Source organism: Pholis gunnellus (assembly GCF_910591455.1).
Source record: "Pholis gunnellus genome assembly, chromosome: 13".
Taxonomy (NCBI): domain Eukaryota; kingdom Metazoa; phylum Chordata; class Actinopteri; order Perciformes; family Pholidae; genus Pholis; species Pholis gunnellus.
Window position 1 is genome coordinate 1,203,450 of NC_136540.1, and position 22,658 is coordinate 1,226,107.

The following is a 22,658-nucleotide window of genomic DNA, read 5'->3' on the forward strand; positions in this document are numbered from 1 at the left end:
TACGATTACCAAGCTTCCAGTGCAGCGTGTGATTGGTTGACAAAGTTGCTCTGTGGCACATGCAGCAAAAGTGGACGTTCTTGCGCCTTACTTGGTAAACAAATCTGGGGTTAGTGGCATATCATGTGACGCTAAAGTTGTTGTCTTTTTCCAGCTTACAGTACATTTTCATTTTCTTTATACGCTGGATCTTCATTGGAAAACCTGTCAGCAAATAAAGCTCACCTCTCAGCAGAAACACCTGGGTGTTCGATGGAGCAAGGCTGATCTGACTCTTTTCTCTCATGGGTATTGTCTTTCAGGTCGGGATCAGGAGACAGAGTGTGGTCGCCAACGGTTAGTGAAGACGGCAAGACAAGCCCTTACATGGAGCCTGACTCACAGGTAACCACTGTTTACTCTGGATTTACCGAAGCACCAGTAACAAGGGTTTTCTTTACATCTACATTCACACCCACTGGGAAGCTGTCACAACTGATCCGCTTGAATTTCTCATGCTGCCAACCCAGAGAAATACACAGTTCATACTCCAGGCACCCCGACAAAGTATGCTCTGTTGCATGCAGTTTGCATTCAGCTGCTACTTTATCATCACATTGCCCCTTGAACTGTGACCCCCTTGCTCATATATCTGCTGTGCAGGGGATTGTGGGTCGGAGTAACCAGAAAAGCATGCTGCCTTTCATACTGCAAAATGTGACCAGATGAGTAGAACGTCCTGGTATTTTTGGCAAACTGCATTTGACATACTGTGTATTGGGACAATCTAAATCGTTTTCTGTCTACCTAACTTGTTCTGTCTCATGAGACAATCATATATAAATATAAATAAACCCCCAGTTCAACCATCATAGTGTTAAATTAAGTTTTACTGCTAAAAATATGCAATTGGGAGATCGCCAGCAATGCTTTCTAGTCACCCATGAACTCAACTGAAACGTAAATGACAAAGTTATCATGATGCGTTCAAATATTATATTATAAAAACTTGAATAAATACAGTTTTTTAAAGAAGTTGTTTTCACATTAATATAAAATATATTAATTATGACCTGTTTATCTTCCTAACACGAGCTTTAAGCAGCTAATAATCATCATAAAAACTAGTAAAAACAAGACTTTGTTTTATCAGTAATTTACAATCTTTTATTTCCTAATCATTTAAACTGTGTGTATTATGCAAATATAACTTTAACAAAGTAAAAGGCTAACATTTTGAATATTTGACAGTTAACACTGACTTCAGAGTGGTTGGTGAAAGAGAACGGTCTGGAGTCTTGTATCTCAGCTCCTTAAACAAAACCAAACAACAACAACAAAATCGGCCGATATGACTCATCGACGATCAGCAAACGTATCAGCCCAAAGAAACCTTATCGGGACATCTCTAAAAGTTATATTTCCTCCTTTTTATTTCTGCTGATCTCATCCGTTACTCTAGAGTTTTGTGGTCCGATGCGGCCCGATCAGCTACAGCAAATATTTAGATTTAAATCTAAGTTTTTGACTTAATTATGCATATTCAATGCCGTAGACAAGCACTTATAGCAGCCACCTTAATAAACAAGGTGCTGACCCACATTTCTCCGGTCTGATTTATGTAACATTTGGTTTGTACTTTGAACTTTACTGCTGTGGATCAGGGTATTTTGCCCCCTACCACATCAGCCACAAGAGAGGATCATTGACATCTGGGGTCATAACTTAAAAGTTCAGTTCTCTGGGTGTGAGACCCAAGTCTTCTCACTCTGTTTATATCATAAACAGAATCCATGGAAACAGGCACAACACTTGATCCGTAAATTGCATGTACACTATCAATCACATGGTTATAAATGAGATAATGCGTCCCACTGTTCACTGGAAAAGGTTTTGAAATAGTATCTTGATTGTTCTCCGCTCGTACGAGCTGCCAAATGGACATTCAAGGCATGATGAACTCCAGCAGATGATCTTTTCCAAGTTTTCCAGAGCTGGCAAGCTGACAGGTTTCTGCTGTGATTATTGAGACTGTGTGACTGAAAGAGACAGACAATGAGCATATTGTGGCTCAGACGTGCGAGTGTCCATTCGTCAAGTGTTGCATTGTGGTAGCTGTGTCTCTCGGCCCTCGCTGTGGAAGGGTCTCCTTGTCTCAAAAAAAAAAAGAAAAAAGGGTGGAGCAGACGCACAAAGAGCTGAAATCTATCTGTCCGCCTTTTGATGCCTTACAGGAAAGTATTGTTTTCCGTTTCAGAGAAGAAAGTGAAAGAGACTTCAGCGTATGTAATTCATCTGGGTTGTTTGTGGTCGTAGGATCATATGAATTCTCTCTCTGACATTATCGGCAGCTTCCCGGGAGACTTTTATTCTGAAATTACCAATCAGTAGTAGAGATGCCTGATACCAATACTGATATTGGTATTGCTGGATGTGGTATATCGGTATTAGATACCAATATATCAATTAGTATAAATCAGCACATTGGTATCTATGTATTTATGTATTACATTTTGTTTTACAAAGTTAGTAAAGCAATGTTTAAGTCAAGTCACATAAAATAATGCACACTTGCACACAGTAAGGCAGACGGGTAGGTAAGGTACTTCAGACCCGGATGTTGCCGCCTGGTATCGGATTGGTATTCGGTACCGGTCGATACCCGAAGCCATATCGGTACTGGGACTGATAAAGTCGTAAGTGCTGCATCTGAACTGCTCAGTAATTTTGTGTATTTTGAACCATGGTCACAGAACTAAGTTGTTTCTGATTGTACTGCCTGTAAAACAAGAATGTCCTGCCTCCTAGAGCACAATACTGTACACATAAAGAAGAATCAGATAAAACAGTCTAAATGCCCTGCCGTATGTTTGATGAAATACCAAACCTGAGCGAGAGAGGAACCATCAGCAACAACTGTTTATACAAACACAGTAATACGAGAGGAGCAAATCTGTCAGCTCTCTCCGTAACATCTTATCCAGTCCTTCCTCCCTCCCTCCCTCACTGAAGCCTTGAAAATGTTCCCTGGCGTCTGTTTTAATGAAGCGAACCTGGACGGCTCAGTCGGGGCCACTTCATCGTCACGCTCAGGTGGATTCTTCTGAGCATGAAAAGAGGAAACATCCGCTTCCTGGGGTCACATAACAGACCAAGGCTCTCTGTTTCTTTGTCTATTCTGACACATAACAATGCAGATTGTTCCTCAATGGAAACATTATGCACCGGGACGTCCATCACACCATTTAAACCAAATCCAGACTGAACTGTGTGATACTTTTGGCCCACGGTTACTCCAATGACGAGACGGTTTGGACGGCATTAGCAGAAATTAAGTGAATCAAATCGCTGGATGAGGATGACAAGACAATTCTTGATTGTGCTGGCAAAGATTTGAAGCTGTCATCCACAACCTACCTATGCTGAAGAAGTACGCTTTGGCTAGCAGGGTGCTAACTGAGACGTACCAGGACACTTGTACAAAGACAACAATTACTCTAAAAAAAGAAAATGGCCGCACATTTTTCGGGCCTACACAGGCATGTATTGGTGTTTTTACTGTGCAGATTGACCCCAAAGAATATTGCAATATTTCTACCACTTGAGCCCAAGAAACAGCTCCTGAATAGTTAAGAATTAAATGACGGCATTAATCAGGAAGTTCTTTATTTAACAAACCGTCTATGTTGGAAATTCCAGTCTAGCTTGTGGGAACTCAGCAGGAAGTGACACATGGAAGCTATGAGGTGTTTCCTTTCACCTTGGGAACATGGGACATTCTCATAAAAGTCGATGAGGAAATGCTCTATTGTTGGTTATAAGTAAGTGTTTGCGTTTTTGCACTCCGGTGAAATTGCATCATGTGTTTCCAAAGATATGTGCTCATGTCTTTGGCTAGACTTTCCACTGGCTCCTGGATGTCACGCAGCTCTCCTGAAATAGAAATGCTTTTGATAATGGGAGGTGGCAGGGATGAGATAATGACCAGGTGTCAAACAGGAAGTCAAACAGCAAGTGCATGTGTTGGTTTTGACAACCAAATTTTAGCTGATGCTCCTCTGTGTTGTTCAGAGAAGACTAATGAGTTGCAATCAGATGCTTCGCATGCAGTTTCCAAATTGTATGCAAAGGGAGAGGGAGAGGGAGAGAGAGAGAGAGAGAGAGAGAGAGAGAGAGAGAGAGAGAGAGAGAGAGAGAGAGAGAGAGAGAGAGAGAGAGAGAGAGAGAGAGAGAGAGAGAGAGAGAGAGAGAGAGAGAGAGAGAGAGAGAGAGAGAGAGAGAGAGAGAGAGAGAGACTTTTAAGGCAACATCAAGTTGAAAGTACTGAATGATCTGAGCTTTTTGCATCAAAGAACCCCTGATTGAAGACTGAAGGGCCTGACCTACTGAACAGCTTTGGTTCTCAAACTTTCTCTGTCAGGTCCACCTTTAGAAAAAGGACTGATTATGGTTCATGTGCTCACCAAACCACCTGTTGGAAAGAGTGTGAAACGGGCAAAAGTATTCCAGATGATCTCAACCGTCAATAATTCAAATCAAAAAGTCAGAATATTAGTGTTAAACTATGACAGTGGTTTAACCAGACTGATGGCGGTGAATGTGATTGATGGTGTAACTGAGAAATGTATGTAGAGGGAGGCTTTATTCATTTTTATTCAGGAACAATCATTTTTGTTTCTGCTTCGGGCGAACTCGACCACGTCATTGGTCTTTAACAATAAGACCTTTTCACAGCGGCCATCTTGACATGTAATTGCAGGGTAAACACAGGTGTAATTGATAAAACTGATAAAGGTCCCATTCTACTTAGTGTCACAGACATTACAGTGAGCCATCATGCACAATACCTGGGAACCACCTAAATGGAACAGGGCCATAATTGTTTTTTTTTAATCACACCTGTGTTTACCCTGCAATTACATGTCAAGATGGCTGCTGTGAAAACGGAGCAATACAAGCCTCGATACACGCTTCAAAGAAACCTTCCTGGATTTCTCACGTCTTCAGAATCTCATCGTTCCAGAGCTGCGTCGCTCTCTTTGTTCTGAGAGGTTTGTTATCTCCTCGTTTAATAGCTCCTGACCTCATCCATCGTCAGATAGCGGAGGTAAAGTGACAGCAATCAAATGCGCAAATTATCACTTTAAAAGATGGAAATTACATCAGGTTTTGCGAGATGTCCTTCGACGAAATAACGTCTAGTGGCTCGAGCATATATATGCCGCTGAAACATAATATCACTTTTTTTTTTCTCCAGAGAGAAAGAGCAAAATTGTAAATGGTTATCTCATTGTACATCTGTCGCTCGTACTCTTGGAACAGTTTTAATGCAGAAGTAAAGCGATACCAACAGTTAAATCTCCTCAGTGGCAGCTTCAAGTAGGTGGGAATGGTCTATCGGTCAGTGTTGAAGCCAAACAGTTTTTTGGCAAGTAATGCCATTTATGGCCTGTTATTAAAGTGATATCTATTGTGGCCGAGCTCTACGGCCTTGTGGAAAGAATGAGGAAGCTGATCTGGATCACACGTCACCGAGGCTTCCAGGAGCCGGCGGCTGAAGGCCGGTCTCTCCATGCCAACATTAATGGGAGCTGACAGACGGAGTCCTTGCATGACTTGCAGACTGTAATTCCTTCACTGCTTGGAATTTAATTTGAGTTCAGTCAAAAAATATTGAAAAGAATTGCGTGCGTGATCCAAATTTGTATTGTGAATGGACAAGACAAATTAAGAGTAATTTGCCTTTAAAAGAAAAACATAAGATAGTTGTTAACTTAATTCGTCAAAGATGCACGTTTTATGCTTAATGTGGCCAGTTTTCGTGCAAAGACTTGATAAACATGCACAACCATAAAGATGCTGAGTATAAAACAATAAGGGGCCATTAAAAGGGTTTAGAGTGTTCTCATTGGTTGCCAAAATATGTTTACTGGGTGCACTGCTACTTAATCCTCTGCCAGAGACCAGTTTAGCATTGCTGGGAAGTCTTCTTTAGCAGCTCCACATTCATTCACACAGCCGGCCTTTTAGATCACAGACCTCTGACCCCACTTATTTGGTTGTTTGTGTTCACTAATCAGCCAGTAATCCCCAGAAATGTCCAAAGCAGTCTTTGGGTTTTTACTAATGGAGCCCTCCCTGCTCCGCTTGGCTGTCAGCGGGCTGGGGAGTGGACAGGGTCAGCGAGAGACTGAACCCGGCCAGGCTCATTAACATTCAGAAGATTTGTAATAACAGTCTCGTCTCTGGGCCGTCTTCTGAACTTTTGGGGAACGAAGCGAGAGGAAGTCCAAAATGGAGAAAGTTATTGTTGCTTATTTGCTGTGTCGCACCATCCACTTTAAAAAAAAGTTACTGCGAGGAACCAGTCTCAGTTTGATCCTGATCGTCTATAAGACCTCCATCAGTAAATAGGACAGACCCAGATCCTCCAGCAGAGACCGGTCCACCGTGGACAGACCCAGATCCTGCAGCAGAGACCGGTCCACCGTGGACAGACCCAGATCCTCCAGCAGAGACCGGTCCACCGTGAACAGACCCAGATCCTCCAGCAGAGACGGTCCACCGTGGACAGACCCAGATCCTCCAGCAGAGACCGGTCCACCGTGGACAGACCCAGATCCTCCAGCAGAGACCGGTCCACCGTGGACAGACCCAGATCCTCCAGCAGAGACCGGTCCACCGTGGACAGACCCAGATCCTCCAGCAGAGGCCGGTCCACCGTGGACAGACCCAGATCCTCCAGCAACGTTCATTACAGACAGTGGCCGACAGCTCTGTAACGTCAATAACGCTTTAATGCGAACTTAGCGAGGTGTATTACAAGATCGCTGTCTATTCACACAAAAGTATAACAATAGTACACACATTGAGTATTCGGTGCATGGTATGTGATTTTGGATCCAGGTTGTGTGTGACATTATTGGTCTTAGCTTCCCACGCTAACTTTATGCTAACTGACGGTTAACAAGCACAAAATAAAAGAGATCTATCAATATATTAAAATCCAGGCTGTGTTATAATGCTGCAATTAGCTCCATCGTAGAGAATTTAACTCAACCCTGTAGTGACTTGTGGAAGTAAAAGTTTCTTAAAAGCTGTATTTAAAAGAGTAAATGGATAAAATGCATTACATTTTAAATAGATTTTAACGCTACAGCCGTCTCCCTCGCAGCATTTCTTCCCTCTCAGACGGGCTCGTGGCCAGAAGCCCTGAAACTCTTACTATTTTCCGGTCTCTGCCCCCCCCCCCCCCCCCAAAACTTCAGCTCTCTGTTACTTCGTCTCTGGCCCGTCTGTCTGTCCTCCCAGAGAGGCACCCGGGGCCAGGCCTAGGGAGCCATAAAGGGCTGGTTTGTGTTTGGTTAGTGGTGCAGAGCGCCATGTGAAAAGCTTAATTTCGAAAGGTCCAGGGGGATTAAACCATGCAGGAGGCAGAAAAGGACGGAGTTGTGTGTGAGTGTGTGTGTGTGTGTGTGTGTGTGCGCACCATGAATGTGTGTGTCTGGTGAGGCAGGCAGGCCGAGGTCCTCGGTTAAAGACAGGCATATGATTTCAATTACGGTCCTCCACTCTTTTCTCCTCCTCTCGTCTGCCTCCCCCTCCCTGCTCACTGAGCCCTTATTAGGGCCCGACACTACAGGTGAATAGGATAAAAAAAAGAATCTAATAGATATCACCACGAAACTTCCCCAGTTCAATACTGACATTAAGACAATTATTTTTTGGTATTACAAGTTTACTGAATTGGTATGTTTAAATATGCAAATGAGGCATTATCTAATGGTAACCTTTAGTGAATTTAAGAGAAATTTAGAGACACAAATAGACTTAAGTAGTAAAATAAACATCTAAATGTGTATTTTGGGTGTTTTCTTTCCACTAATCTGTAAGAAGACGTGTTATTGAAGCAAAAACGCCTAAAATTGCAAAATTGATCAGTGCATGAAAACAACGTTGTTGACTTACTCAGGGTAACTTTAAGTCAGGTTGATGAGAAGATGAACTTGTTGCCTCTTGGCTGAATGCTCCTCAGTTAAACATAATTACGTTTTTTAGTTCACACGGAGGTAAATGCACAAAAGCCGACTTTCTTCCTTTTTCCCGGCTTCCTTTGTGTCTTTCTTTCTTCTTTGGCTTCCTGTCATCCGAACTATTAGCCACGCTTGGTCAACATTGTAAAACAGGTCAGTGAAATCAGATGGCAGCCTGTATTTATGTGCATATATAGAAGTAGACAACGCTGGTTCTCATAAATAGTTACTGCGCTATGATCTCTTTCTCCTTCTTTCTCCGCAGCCACGCTCAAGAGAGAGACATTTGGAAATAGATGATCTCACAGATGGACTTTTTCAACAGCCTTGTTATGTTGAGTTCCTGTCGGAGATAAAAAAGTGAAGCTGCTCATATTAACTTTAAACTGTTTTGACTACATTGGGAAAACAAGATAAGGTTTCCAGGGGAATTGGGGCGATAAGACATTCACCAGATTAACGTGACTGTCACTTTAAGACTAAATCTCCATTAAACCTGCATGTTGTCCAGACGTGAAAAGGTGCAATCAATCTTTTTAATGCGACGTTTGGCTTACAGCTGATTTGTGCAGTAAAAGGAAAACCAAGCCACCTTACCTTCAGAGCAACTTGAAAGCATTTGCAGGTCCTGAATGTTACCAAACTGGCATTTTTATAAGGCATGCACCAGATGTGCTGCCTTATAAATCTCAAAGCAAATATCTTTCTACAGCAAGCATGTGAGTAAAGACACAAGGAGTGAGAGGGGGAGGGGGGTTCAGGTCTGCTGAGACAGAAGGAGTGTGAGGGTGATTATGGGTAAACATGTAAACAACAGGGAAATACACCGAAACAACCTTCCAGGTGGGCACATACACACCTTCTGGCACTGGGAGTTATTACAAAAACACTGTCGATGTGTGCTTTGTGTACGCCGACCAGCTGGTCTCACACAGCCAGCAGCTCCTCACAGCTCCTAGATCATTGGTGTAAATTAGGCGTTATTTGGATAAACGGATCACATTTTGGAATCTAAATGGTTACTTTTCACGCCTGAAAAATGATTAAAACTTAATAAAAAGTATATAAAATAAAAAAATTTTAAAGCTTAAAAACTGTGTTTTGTAAATAAAGGATGATAATGCTGGTAACGCTGGTAAAGTAAGATCACAAAATGATGGACCGCAGAAGCGCCCTAGTTCAGGCAAAGAATAAGGTCAACAGGATGTTGTGTGCTGCTCAGATCGTTGAGCCCAGATGTGATTCATTTTAAGATTTGGGGCTACATAAACAAAACGGACTTGATTTCTTCTTCAGGACAGTTTCCCCTCCGGTCAACAAAGGACGGGAATGTTTTTTTTATCTTGTCCGTATATATCAACGTCAGCGTGCGATTACCTGTTCTCTACATATTATGTTTGTACAGATTAGGAGTCATAACTGAAATGTCCTCACTGTCATGCCACTGCAGGAGCATGAAACACAATATACTCAGGGATTTTCCTCCACTCGACTCCTTTCTTCTGCCAACACAGACATGAATAAGCTCGCCCGACAGTCATACAGTTATTGTACTGATTGATATCTGCAGGTTTAATATAAATATGAGAAATGAATAATGGATTCTCAATAATACTTAAAACACATGTCGGGACACAGATTTGTCCTGAAGAACTTCACCCTTCCAGCTCTGGGTTTGTTCTCAGGAAACTAAAGAGATTAATCGAGCTCTGCAATAAAGATTGCTCAAGTTCAAAAGGCCACTTTTTCAAATCCACCCATCTTTTCCTGTTTAAACGCATGCAGAAATGTTCTTGGAAGGGTGGAGATGTTTGGGTAGTAAGGTGGTACAGAAAGGGTAAAGTTATCAGCGCTATATCAAGATGTATTTCCTCTGTAGGATGCGTTGCTAAATCAGGACATGCATCAGCAATATCAGTGAGACCTGGTGCAAATCTGAGGGAATCAGTGATTTTATCACGTTGTTACTCCGTCTACGTCCACAAAACACAGAGGTTTCGAGAACCTTTGATTAAGATCACATGAGGTCCACCATCTGTACAAATAGGGCTAAAGATATCGAGACGGATCTGGTTTCTGGTTTACTCTGAGACAGAGCCACAGAGAGCTGGGTGTTTCTGAGGGTTTGGCTCTGGAAGAGAAGCTCCATGAACTTTAACCAGGAGCGGCTATCTGCTGGTGTTTTTCTGCTAAGAAGGTTTTTTAGATTCATCTATCTTTTTCGGGGAAGAGTAGGAAGATGTGGTTTTAAATTTCTCCAAAGTCACCCCGTCTTAACTACAGGAGGTGGGACAATGACAGGGTCGGGTTGTGGGCTCGTTGGTGTAGAGGAGGACTGAAAAGTGCTGATTACAGAAGACCTTTGTGTTTGTGTGTGTCAGGACATGTGTGTGTGTGTGTGTGTGTGTGGTCCATGCGAGGGCCGAGGACAGGATGACATGCAGCAGACCCATCTGTTGAAGTGACAGGGGTCCTGTCTGGAGAAGCTGTGAACCTCCACCTCCTGCGGTTAAGGCACTTTAAGCTAGCCCAAAAACACACACAGTCACACACATGCACCTCACACTCATTCCAGTGGCTCAACAGTCCGACTGTTTCCCATCCTGCTGCATTGCTTAACTTGTAAACAAGTCACTTTGTTTCAGCTAAAAAACGTTTATAGTCTTGTGATAATGTGCAGCCCTGTTCAGTCTTTCAGAACGGTCGGCTATCTCGGAAAATTCAAAACACTATGAGAGGTGGTGACATCACCGCAAGCCGTGCAATAAAACTTTATCTGTAAAGTTCAGCCTCTGAGACGGACGAGCCAGGCTGGCAGTGAGCGTTATCGCTGAAGTGGGCTGATAGCTGTGGTAAACACCGAGAGGCTCAGTGATGTCACTGTGGAGCTAATGCATGAAAAGGGCATTGACCTCGGCAGAAAGCAGGTCGAGTCTAAAGAGTGAAGCCAATGCAGAAGTGCCTTAAACTTACATTTTCTCTCCTGAAAAATGTTCTCTTTTCTCTCCTCTGGTTGTATAGAAGTCTATGAGAAAATGACTCTACTTCTCTCTTGATTTATTACCTCAGTAAACATTGTAAACATGAGTTTATGGTCTCAATCTCTAGTTTCAAGTCTTCTTCAATACAGCATGATGTTCATTTAGTAGATGATGGTCCATTTAGAGTCGCACAGACCATAAAGCAGGGGATGCTTTAGGGCGGGGCTATCTAAAAATGCCTTATTCAGCATTCGGTTGTACTTAGCTCCACCGTCTACTGTCACTCCTGGTTGCAAAAAACAAGATGGCGAAGGCTAAAAACATGATGACGACAGCCAAAAACAAGGATGGGTACAGCCAAAAAACAAAAACCTAGATGGCAACGGCCAGAAATCAAGATGGAGGCGGCCTACAACCATGGTGATAAAAGCTACAAACCAAGATAGCGACGGCCAAAAACCATGATGGTTAAGGCCAAAAACCAAGATGGTGATGGCCAAAAACATCTAATTCGATGCTTCAAAACAGCCGTCCACAAACCAATGGTACGTCCACTTCCTCTATACAGTCTATGGCATTGAGAGACACTGAGTGTCCAGTGGTGTAAGGTGTCTGTGCATCTGCTCTGCATTAATCCAACAGATTCTTCCAAACAGCTCCAGCTGAACATCTGTGTGGCAAGAATGTAGAAAGTCTGCTCCAGCTCGTCAAAAAGATAATAATTCAATCTTTCACGGTATCTCGGCTCTGTCAGCTTCTATAAACTCTTCAATCCATAAAGGAAGCAGCCAGGGAAAACAACATTTTCTCAATATTTACACCACACAAGTTAATTTGTTTTGACAGAAACATCTGCAGGACATCTAACGCAAGCTCCTTCTTAACAAGCCTTGCTGTTAAAGAGGGAAACTTCAGAAATGATGTGGAAAAAGCTTTTTTTTTCTCTCTCAATCCTCTCTGCTGCAAAGCCTCATTTAGGAACAACCACTGTTTTCTCCTTTGAAGAATTGTGGTTTTCTACTCGGGGCACCACTGGGATTGTTTTCTCTTTTCACTCTCATTTCCTGAACCTTATTCTGTAATGGGCCCATTACCCTTTTCTCTTCCTAGCACTAGTAATCATTTATCTGATGCAACATGCTCTTCTTTTACCTTTGTGTCCATGTTTGTCTGGTTTTAAAGGATGTCCATACTATTAACGGGGGATATTTTGTGAAATTTTTTTCTTCTTTCTTTGTAGAATTTCCGTCCCATCACCAGCGGATATGGCGGTTCCAGTCGCAAACCTTCGTATACCCCTGAACCCCAGTCCCCCCAGGGTCTCCAGTACCCACAAACACCCCAGTCCCCCCAGGGTATCCAGTACCAGCAGAAACCCAAGTCCCCCCAGGGTCTCCAGTACCAGCAGACACCCCAGTCCCCCCAGTACCAGCAGACACCCCAGTCCCCCCAGGGTCTCCAGTACCAGCAGACACCCCAGTCCCCCCAGGGTATCCAATACCAGCAGGCTCCACAGTCCACTCACCTGAATAACGGACACTCCAGACCCAACAATGGCCACAGCTACGGTTACGGGAACGGCAACGGGCACGCTCAGTACAACAACCCAGCAGGACTTTATCACAACGGCAGCAATGGAGACCGATCTCTGCCGAGCAAGATGGGAAGCCTCAGCCTCAGCGCCACTCATAGGTGAGGTGATCAAAAGGAGCGCAGAGAGAATGAAATGTAAACAAATGGGTCCAAAGTCACACCTCCATTTAATGTTTTGACCAGGCGAATACCCCGGTTCTGAAGAGTGAAGCCAATGCAGGAAGGGTCTTGTACTTGCGCTCTCTCTACCTGGCCAGCAGGGGGCGTCTCTTCTGGTCGCCATCCAAATACGGTCACTTCCGTTCACCGGTTGCAAAAAAGCCAAGATGGCGGCGGCCGTAATTCAAGATGGCGGTGGCCAAATCGCTAAAATTTAGGCTTTAAAACGTCAGTCCACAAACCAATAGGTGACGTCACGATGACTATGTCCATTTCTTATATACAGTCTATTTTTTGGACAAAGTTAGTAGATTATTCCAATTTATCTGTTGGGCTCGTAATAGAAAAGCTGGAAATATACGTGTTTCTTCACCTTGTATCACCCATATTTACGCTATCTTATTCTTTTCATACAATTATCCAAACAATCCGAACATTCAGGATCTCTCATGTGGTGTGCTGCAAATAATCAAATAAAAGTTCATGGAAGAAATACAAAATGTATCGTGACGAGACAAATAAAATCTCCTGCGACCTGGTGTTTGGGAATGACGGGACTAACAGACACAGAACGAGACACTCTGGACGTCTCCTGACACGCCTGCATGTGGACTGGAGAAACAATTTGCTGTGGTGCTTCCCCTCCAGTGGGCAATAAATGTGTGTGTTTAGTCTCCTTGTGAAGATGCAGCATTCCCAGAGTTCCCCAGGACCGGACTGGTAATCCGTACTAGGCCCACACACACATACAAAGACACTTTCTCCATACTCTACTGTCTCTTTCTTTACGTCTCTCACTCAGTTGTGTTTTCACCAGCTCAGACTTTCTCTCTCACAAACACACACACACAATGCAGTGAAGCGCTTCCTTCAGACTCCTGGAAGGGAGTCCGGAGACAAACATGCAGTTTAAGTGTGTCAGTATTTGAACACATCTGTCAGCAGCCCTGCTCATCTCCCAGAGGTTCTGAGTGTATCGAGTGAACGGGATCGGTCCCGTTAGCTTTGGGAAAACTTGACGGATGAGTGAGCGGGAAGATTCCACAGCGCAGAGCTGTTGTGATTAAGACTTCATGCCTGTGGACTCACATGCTAAATGTAACGTGCGTCCATCTCTTCCATCTCAGCTGGCCATGTTTTCTTTTCTTTATTTGGTGGTCTGGCATCTGTTCTTTTTTTAAATCTTTTTGTTTAGGTTACTTCAGCTGCTCTAATTCCTCTCTTGCTCAAACATCACATCAGGACACCACCTGATAAAAGTAAAACAAATACAGAGGCCAAATTTGATGCCAGAAATAAGACAAAACCAAATGACCCTAATTACTTTTCAGAACCTTTGTTGTCTTTACTTTATTACTAAAATAAATTGTTCAGGGTTAAACTTATTGATCTGAACTTCATTCAGAAAACATTTAAAAAGTTGTTTGCTTGTCGTATTGCTAACAAAGCATGAATCCAGACTTCTCCAAATCTTCTTTATTTTGTAGTTATTTTGGCATCCTTTTTTTATCTGTTTATTACAATGAAATTACAGCAAAATCTGTTTTATTTTGGGCTTATACAACTGTAGTAAACTAGTGGATATGGGACTTGCTAGATCCAGTGACTATGGCTCGGTGAGATCAACCGAGCACCGCCGGATGATGTTCTGTCAAGTACCCAAAGCAGCAAATAGAGGTTATTTCGGCCATTATTGATGAAACTTTGCCCCCCCCCCCCTCCTGAAAACTGAAAACAAACAGATAACCTAATAATGACCACTAAAAGATAATATTTGCAAGATAGTCTTAAAGTCCAGGGGCTCTGGACCCAGAGCCAGAATGTTAAACTGTCATCTAATTCTCATTAATTAGATTGCAGTACAATAATACTGTATCTTCCCTCCCTTGTCTTTCTCAGCCCAGAGCCTCCCACACAGTCCCCTGGGGGTCGTAATGGATTCGACCCACATTCAGACGTCTACAAGATGCTGCAGGACTACGAGGAGCCCGTCTCTGCACCCAAACAGTCCGGCTCCTTCAAATACCTCCAGGGAATCCTTGAGGCTGAGGATGGAGGTAGGGATATCTGTGTGGAGGCTTGCATGTGTGAGAAAGATCGATTCATCGTTTCATCTATAAAATGTCAGAAAACACAATTTCCAAAACCCAAAGCTGAAAATACAAATGGCTCTGTTGGCCGAACTACTGTACATAACACAAACATATTCTCTTGAAACAATCTTTTTTTCTCACATTTTTTCAAATTCACATTTTAAAAACTGCAAGCTCCCACTGAGTTATGAAGCCGCCATATTCAAGTTGATGGGATTTAAAAAGCTCAGAAATTTTGATTGGCTCAAAAAGTGATGCGTCATGTGCAAATAACTAATCTTTTTTTTAAAAAAGAGGCCAAATTAAACCGGAAAAACGATCGCTGGCACATCACCGACCAAATCATGTCTTTTGAGGATGTTGTATTTCTGTTATTCTGTGATTATATAAAGCCAGCTATTGTGACTTTGGTAGACTCAGCTGACAGTGTTTTAGTACTTGAGATTTGTGAGACTCAAAGTCTTGGTCTTAACTAGGTCTTAACCCCTCAAAGTCTTGGTCTTGTTCTCATCTTGGACACAACCCCTCAAAGTCTTGGTCTTAACTAGGTCTCAACCTGCCTTGGTCTTGGTCTTGACTTGTACTCAACCCCTCAAAGTCTTGGTCTTATCTCAGTCACAACCCCTCCAAGTCTTGGTCTTGTCTCTGTTTGGATACACGCTGGTTTGGGTCATGACTAGGTTTTTGGTTTAGGTGGTCGTGACTACAACACCGTTAGCTGCTCTACGGTCAACAGACTATAAAAGTTGAAATGACGAACACTGTTGAGCAGATTAAATTAAACTGAGTACGCCTGTGTGCATCAGAGCAACTCTCACAAACTATTTTCTTAACTCAAGTTTTTTTATATACACATACGGTGGAAGTTTAGATAAGAGTAAATATTTCCTCCTGTGATTCCTGCCAGAGGAGCATCTTGCTCAGCGAGCTCCCCTCTCACTGTCTTACTGGCATAGTTTTCCTTTTATAGACACAGGCGGCGAGGTTAAGGGACAGAGAGAGAGGAAGAGCGAGAGGGAACAAAAGAAAAGAAGAGACGGAGAAAGATTAAGTGCTCTAAATAGCCCACACACGGATGAACATGGAGGGGGGAGTTTTGGTTTAGCAATTTACTGAAAAAACAACTTCACAAAAGGACAATAAAGTGAGAAATATGGTTTTCCTGTCTGCCTTCTGACCGCTCAGCATTCCAGCTTTTGAGGGGGAGTCATGTGATGCTGACAGCAGCTAATCCTCTGAACTAAACACTCTGTCCAGGTTCCATGTTTACCACGAAGCAGGGCTAAAGTTGGGAAAGTCGTCGTTATAAGCCAAGTGTTGGTATGTTGGTGTAGCCCGGAGCTCAAAGAAGTGGGTTTATAACCGGTTAGCACAGATTGTTTATTATTAATGTTTCTCTTAACCTCAACACTGAGTCGTCTGAATCCTTTTTACTATTAGTGGAGTTTTACCAGCTGTGAACTTATGAAGCTGCAGGATGCTCAGTAACCGTTTTCATAATGAATATAGTCATCCATGGAAACTCTTAATTCTCTTAAATTAGAGAATCTCCTTCCAAAGATTTGCATTCAAGGATCATTTCCTTTCATTACAAAACATAATCAGGAGTGCATTCCTGTAGTGCAATGTTTGAACTTGCATTAGGAGGAATGTAAACAGCAGCAAAAAAACAAGAGAGCTTGGTAGTAGAGTAGCCTTAGATCCTAGCTGGGTTAGCTTAGCGTCCATCTTAGGTTAGCTTAGCTTCCATCTTAGGTTAGCTTAGCTTCCATCTTGGCCTTTCTCCCTCTCCTCCTGGGGTCGGTCGACTCTTTTGGTGGGCGGCGATTGTCTTAATGTCCGTTGCACTTTATCTAATGTCCACCCTTCCTTCTCTGATGTTGATGAGTGTATCTCAGTCATAGGCAGTCGACCATCCACGATAACAAATCAAAACAACAACAAAAACGACCCTTTATTGGCGAATATGGCTTATCGACGATCAGCAGTTGGTATTAGAAGCAGAAAAACGTGATCGGAGCGACTCTAAAAGTTACATTTGCTCCCTTTCTTGTGCTGATCCGATCGGTGACTATATGATATGAACCATACGTCTTGTGATCGATCCCTCACTTTTTCAAATGTTATTTTCAGAAGACAGAAAAGTTTTGTATCTGTACATACAGTTATTTGAAAAAGCCAAACCACTCCTGTGAAGCCCAGAATAGTAGCCCCAATAATGTGTCACGTCTTTGATACCGGCGTTATAACCCTGACTTAACTTTTTGTTCATCAATCAAATGTAATTAGATACTGGAATGATATATTATTATTGTTGGTCAAATTATAAATGAAAACCAAAACATATATATGTTAAAGCCATCCAGATGGAAAAGCCTCAATTTCTCATGTTTCAGAATAAATCAATCACTGATTCTCTCAGAGTAAAAACTTCCCGCTCGGCTCTCACATCTCTGGGTCTCTGCCTTTTGATGTTTGAGCCGACAAGGAACAACGGCGACTGCTCCTGCAGCGAGGCCTGGAGGCGAGCCAGAACACACTGTTTCCTTAATTGAGTTCTTACCATCACACTCAAAGCCACGAGAGCTTTAAGAAGGAGACAGACTCTAGTGACGGACAAAGAGGGCTGGAGGGAGAGAGACACCGCTGATGGATTAAAGAGATTTAAAGAGGACCCTCTTTTTCGTCTGCTGTCTGTGGTCGTTCAGCTTGAAGGTTGACTGACGGGCTAAGCCCTGGATGAAACAAGGGGACACCTCAGGTTTACATTGGGATCATTTTAAAAGAAAATCTCTCTGTTGATGTTTGGTGGTGCCATTTCATCTGTGCGAGTGTGAAAAGTCTGTCACTTGGTTATTGTGAAACAAGTCAAATTTACAATCGAGCACTCGGGTTAAAGTCAAATCATCCTGTTGTTGAATGCATACCTTGCTGTCAGGCTTTTAAATCACAGTAGTTGGTCCCCGTTTGAAGGTGAAAGCCCCTGCAGAGGCCATGTTGACTTTCAGGGGCTTTTAAAGTTAAAGCAAACAAGAGTGTCAGTTTACCCAGAATTCCTCAGACCCTGCCATGATTTGGAAAGCAATGTGGATGAAAGAGGGGTGGAGTGAAAGTACAATACTGATGTTAAGTTTGGGTGTTTGAAGCAATATTACCTGACGTTGATAGAAGACAGAAAGTTGTACCAATGTGAGGGAGATCTTTACCGCAACATGTTACGGTATTACACTAAGCCTTGACAGACTTAACTGTTTCTGTATGTTTAAAAGAAATGCACGGACATTTAAATAACTTACTGTTAAATGTGAAGATTTGGGATTGCTCTGTTGCTGAAGAGATCTTTGATCATTTCCAGCTTCATGAATGAGGTGAATTTAAGGGGAGGACGGAGAGGAGACGGCATGGCGGAGGAGTGTTTCTCCAAAAGTTGGAAAAAGAAATAAACAAAATTCCAGTGACCTTTTTTAGTGAAACCTCATCCATTCCTTGAACTCCAGGGTTATTTGTTTAAAAGAAAATCCTGTGAAATGTCTTATTTTGTCCTGTCCCTTACATCATCTCTACAGTAGATCGAGTTTTGAGCCATGAAATACTTACAAAGTTTAGTAAGACATCATTGATGTACAGTCATAACATTTAGTTTATAGCTTCGAAAACATGTTCAATTGTGCAGTATTGCGTCCAAATTGCACAGAATTGTACAAAACCCTCCGCGGGTTTCCCAACAAAACACCCACCAAGTGTGAGGTGGATCAGATGAGCGGTTCTCGAGATACGCCAAGAACACGCAGACCACCAACTCAGATAGGTGAAGGTAAACATCTCATCAGTCATGTCCCCCCTTCAAACACACTGCAGAGCAATCCAATTATGGATGTGAGGTTTCGGGGGAAAAGTAGGGGGATTGTTATTCCACCGGGTTTAAGACAAGAGCTGAGAAGATACAAGATTTAAAGCCACTGCACTTTATAGTCCAGTGGGAGTAAACATGTGATGACCGCGGTGAGGGGCTTAACCCTTCGGCTGCCTGTCGGCACAGGGGAATCGTTCTTTTGACGGCACTACAGGCTCGCAAACCATTTAAGTTTTTGTTTAATATTCTTGCTCACAATACACCCGTCAATAGCTCCGGGCGCCCAAAATGAAGTCACTGTTTTGTCTCAACTACAGTGGAAATACTTTGAAGTACTCAGTTTACAGTGGTATGGCAACTAAAGCAAAAATAAATCTTTAATTTGACTCAATAATAAGTCTTAAATGGATTATCGGATGTCTTTCATTCGGTCATATCAGCACTGCAATGTTCTGCCATCATTTCTCTTTCTCGCATTACGACATTAGTTCCTCTCGGACTGCAATGAGATTAAAAGTTTGTCTTTCCGACACAATCAAGCTTTAACATTTCTCGTGATCTTTCTTGCCACATGGTCATGATGAAGCCATCTTTAAACTCCTTGGAGAAATACAACCCTAAAGTATGTGCAGCATGCATGGTCAGGGACAACGCAAGGTTGAAATTGTTACAGCCGTTTATTTATCTTTAGACACTATGATTCACTTTCGCCTTTAAATTCCCAGAGGCTCCACATTCTGCTCCTGACAGGTTTGAGTTAGGATGGGGTCCGTTCTACAGTATGTCTGGCTGATGTTAGTCACGCGGCGGGACACACATCGTGCCGGGAAAGTTGCGTGTGGCGAGATACGTGTCGTAATTGGCCAACTTGTCACTGTCCGTCAAATAAAATATGGTGTCTGTCTACATTTGGCAGCAGAATATATGGAGCCAAAGTGTTTAAAAAATGTAGAAGCAAGACTAAACCTGCACTCATTCATTCTGCTCTTTTGTATCTATTCCTGACTGCGGTCTTAAGTTTTTTTTTTTATTAGTCAACCGTCCCCCACGTGAGAAAGTCACCCGAGTGCTGCACATAAAAAGGTTTTCCATCCGAGTGCATCGTTGGGTAATAGAGACATTAATCCCCGAAATAACATACCCGGCTAATGTCGGCTCTTAAACACACCATGGAGCAGTGAGAGGCTAAGTGTTACTGAGGGATGGAAAGTGCTTTGAGTCAGGTGCCAGATGGGAGCTAATTAGACTGTGGTTAGTGGCAGATAGGTGGCCTGTTGGCCTGAACAGCCTCTGCTGGCACATCATCAGTAAAAGGAAGTCTTATAGTGCCGCTGATCTACCGCGGTGCACCTGTAAACCACTGGAGGGGCTCCAGATATCCAGTATTAAATATGCCCCTTTTAATGCATTCCAGTCAGGCAAAACTAAACGCTTAATGATTGGATTTGATCGCCCTTAATGAAGAATCCGTGGGAAGAAAGTCACCAGAATTACCAGCCTTTATAGTTTTTATGAAATGGACTTGTAACATTACTGGCAGATAAATGAGCAGTTACGTAATCATTTACAGAACAAGATAAAATCGTATAAACAGTAAAAAAAAAGAAATGTCCCCGCCAACCATCCACGTTGCAGATTACATCCATGTCTGTGCAAAATGTCATCACTTCCTCATTTTATCCTATTAAACATTTGCCTGAAATTACCGTAGGAATTCTTGATTTGTGGCCAAAAATGTGTTTTGTGAGGTTACAGTGACCTTTGACCACCGAAATCTAATCCGTTCGTCCTTTAGTCCAGGTGGACGTTTGTTCCAATTTAGAAAGAAATCCTTCTAGTGGTTCCTAAGATATCGTGTTCACAAGACTCAGATGGACTGACGGACAACCAGAAAATATAATGCCTACGTAATGGCAAAGATAAGACCTGACCTGATGTATACGTTTAGGTAAAGTAAAGGTGGTAGAAAAGGGATAAAAACTAGACAAAAAAAGCTTGTAAAAATAAGAAGATTCTGTGTTTGCTAAAGTACATTCCTCGGGTACGAAGTAGTACAAGTAGTAGTGGTAGTAAAAGTTTTAAATTAATTCTATACCTAACAGGTAACGGGTAACCAGTGTAGCAAAGCAAAGATTGGAGTGATCCAATAATCCTTACGTGACGAGATAAAAGCGTGGATGACTCTTTCATTCGATTGTACTACCTCGGTGATTCATATGTTAAAACCCAGCTCAGAGTCAAAGATTACACCCACATTTGAGTTGAGTTGGTGTCTTCCAGTAAATGTGTTTCAGAAAACGTTATTCTCAACACTTTCTTCACTTTCACTTTTAATTCAGTGGCTAAAACAAAACGTACGTGTGCTATGCACAACATTTTCACACCATTGAATCGTTGCCGCGTACATTTTGAGACCACCGTGAAGATCGTAGAAGGCCGACAGTATTCTGCTCTTGGATTTTACGTAGCGTGCCACTGGAATGTAAAATGAGAAAGCATAAAACTCTTGTAGACGAACACAATGGAGAGGAAGAGGACAAGTGGCAACATCCTGTTTGTGAAAGCAAGCAACAAGGTGACTGAGCCTGACAGAAACACTAACGCCAACCATGCCGTTGCTTTTGCCGAGGAAAAAGCCACCATTTGTCTGCCGGAGCGAAACTCGCTAAACCAGTTTATTGTATTTTCTCAAGTGGTTGGTTGAGCATTGTTAAATGATTCCTGTGTGGCTGCCTGGCTGTTTATAGATACTCTCCTTGTCTTCAGGTACGTTGCCAGAGTGTTATTATTTTCGCCAGGACGATCATGCCGTCGGTTGTATTAGTTAGTGAGTGTCTGTCCACCGCTAATCTCACATTCTGCTGCAGCAGCTAATACTTCCCATGGACCTCTCGTGGTTGCGGTGACTCACACTTCCTCAAAAGACCTTTTATTTCCTTGTTTTATTTTGCCATTGACTGCCCACTGACTCCTCCCTCACTACTCTTAACCGCCCCACTGCTGAGTGCATCGCCGACCCCCGGCTGCTACTCTGGGGGGTAACAGTTTGCGACTAAAAGCCTCTCAGCCGCTGCTCTGTGCCTCACTTTTATTGTTTTGGATGATGTATTTGGCTAACAGATAACAGAACTACCATTACAAACACAGCTGAGTGCGTCGCTGCAACTCAGCTGCTGCTAAGCGGGCAGCAAGCTTTGAGAGTTTAATTTTGTTTTTTGGCAAGACTGAACGACTTGTCTTATTCCAAAGCTTCCAGACGAATGTCTGCTTACATCACCACTCGTTTTTGAGTTTGAATGAATCTAGTGGCCCCAGAGTGCCTGGTATTCTATTGTACATTTATAGCATGTTCATTTATAAGATATGCCGTCTGCATGGTTTATGGTGCAGTTTCCAAAGTTCCCGTATTTATTCTGTGGTTTTTTTGTTTGTTTTTCTAGGTGTGTCCCCAACAGACAGAATGAGAAACTTAAAGTCTCCGGTCAGGTCTCCAATCCCCAAACTGGGAAGCCCCATCCCGAGCCCCATGTCTGGTCTTCAGAAGCTCCCCCAGTGCACACGCTGCAGTAATGGCATTGTGTAAGTATCGTGACATCTCAAAGAATAAGAATGTGATTGTGTCTTATTGCTCCACTTCTTTTGGTCTTGAAGTGCTACGACTTAATACATCCTAAAAGTTTATTTTAGAAATGTTTCAATTAGCTTTTTCTTTCAACACCAAAGTATAGAGTAATCTTTTTAGGATATTACATATCACGGCATAAAACTTAATGGTTTCAAATTATGGTTCCTGTGGTCTACAATTACAGACTGAAGATGCAGTAATGAAAATATAAATGATTTATTATCAGATTTGCTGTTGAATTATCGCCAACTGGAGATTATATGCCTGTGTCTGGTTTTATTGCTCCGCCTGTGGTCATAAAGTTTCAAAGTTGAACTTTGTGATGTGAGTGAACGTTCTCCA

The 22,658-nt window shown here is 42.6% G+C and overlaps 1 protein-coding gene across 1 annotated transcript in view; it reads left to right on the forward strand.

Annotated features, from left to right (window-relative positions):
• The window catches only part of pdlim4 (PDZ and LIM domain 4), a 46,717-nt gene that overhangs the window by 19,789 nt on the left and 4,270 nt on the right, over window positions 1-22,658 (forward strand). Inside the window, exons 3-6 of the mRNA XM_079172171.1 lie at window positions 303-384; window positions 12,234-12,685; window positions 14,645-14,802; window positions 22,132-22,270. Coding sequence (XP_079028297.1) covers window positions 303-384; window positions 12,234-12,685; window positions 14,645-14,802; window positions 22,132-22,270 — 831 coding nt within the window. The remainder of the gene's footprint in view (window positions 1-302; window positions 385-12,233; window positions 12,686-14,644; window positions 14,803-22,131; window positions 22,271-22,658) is intronic.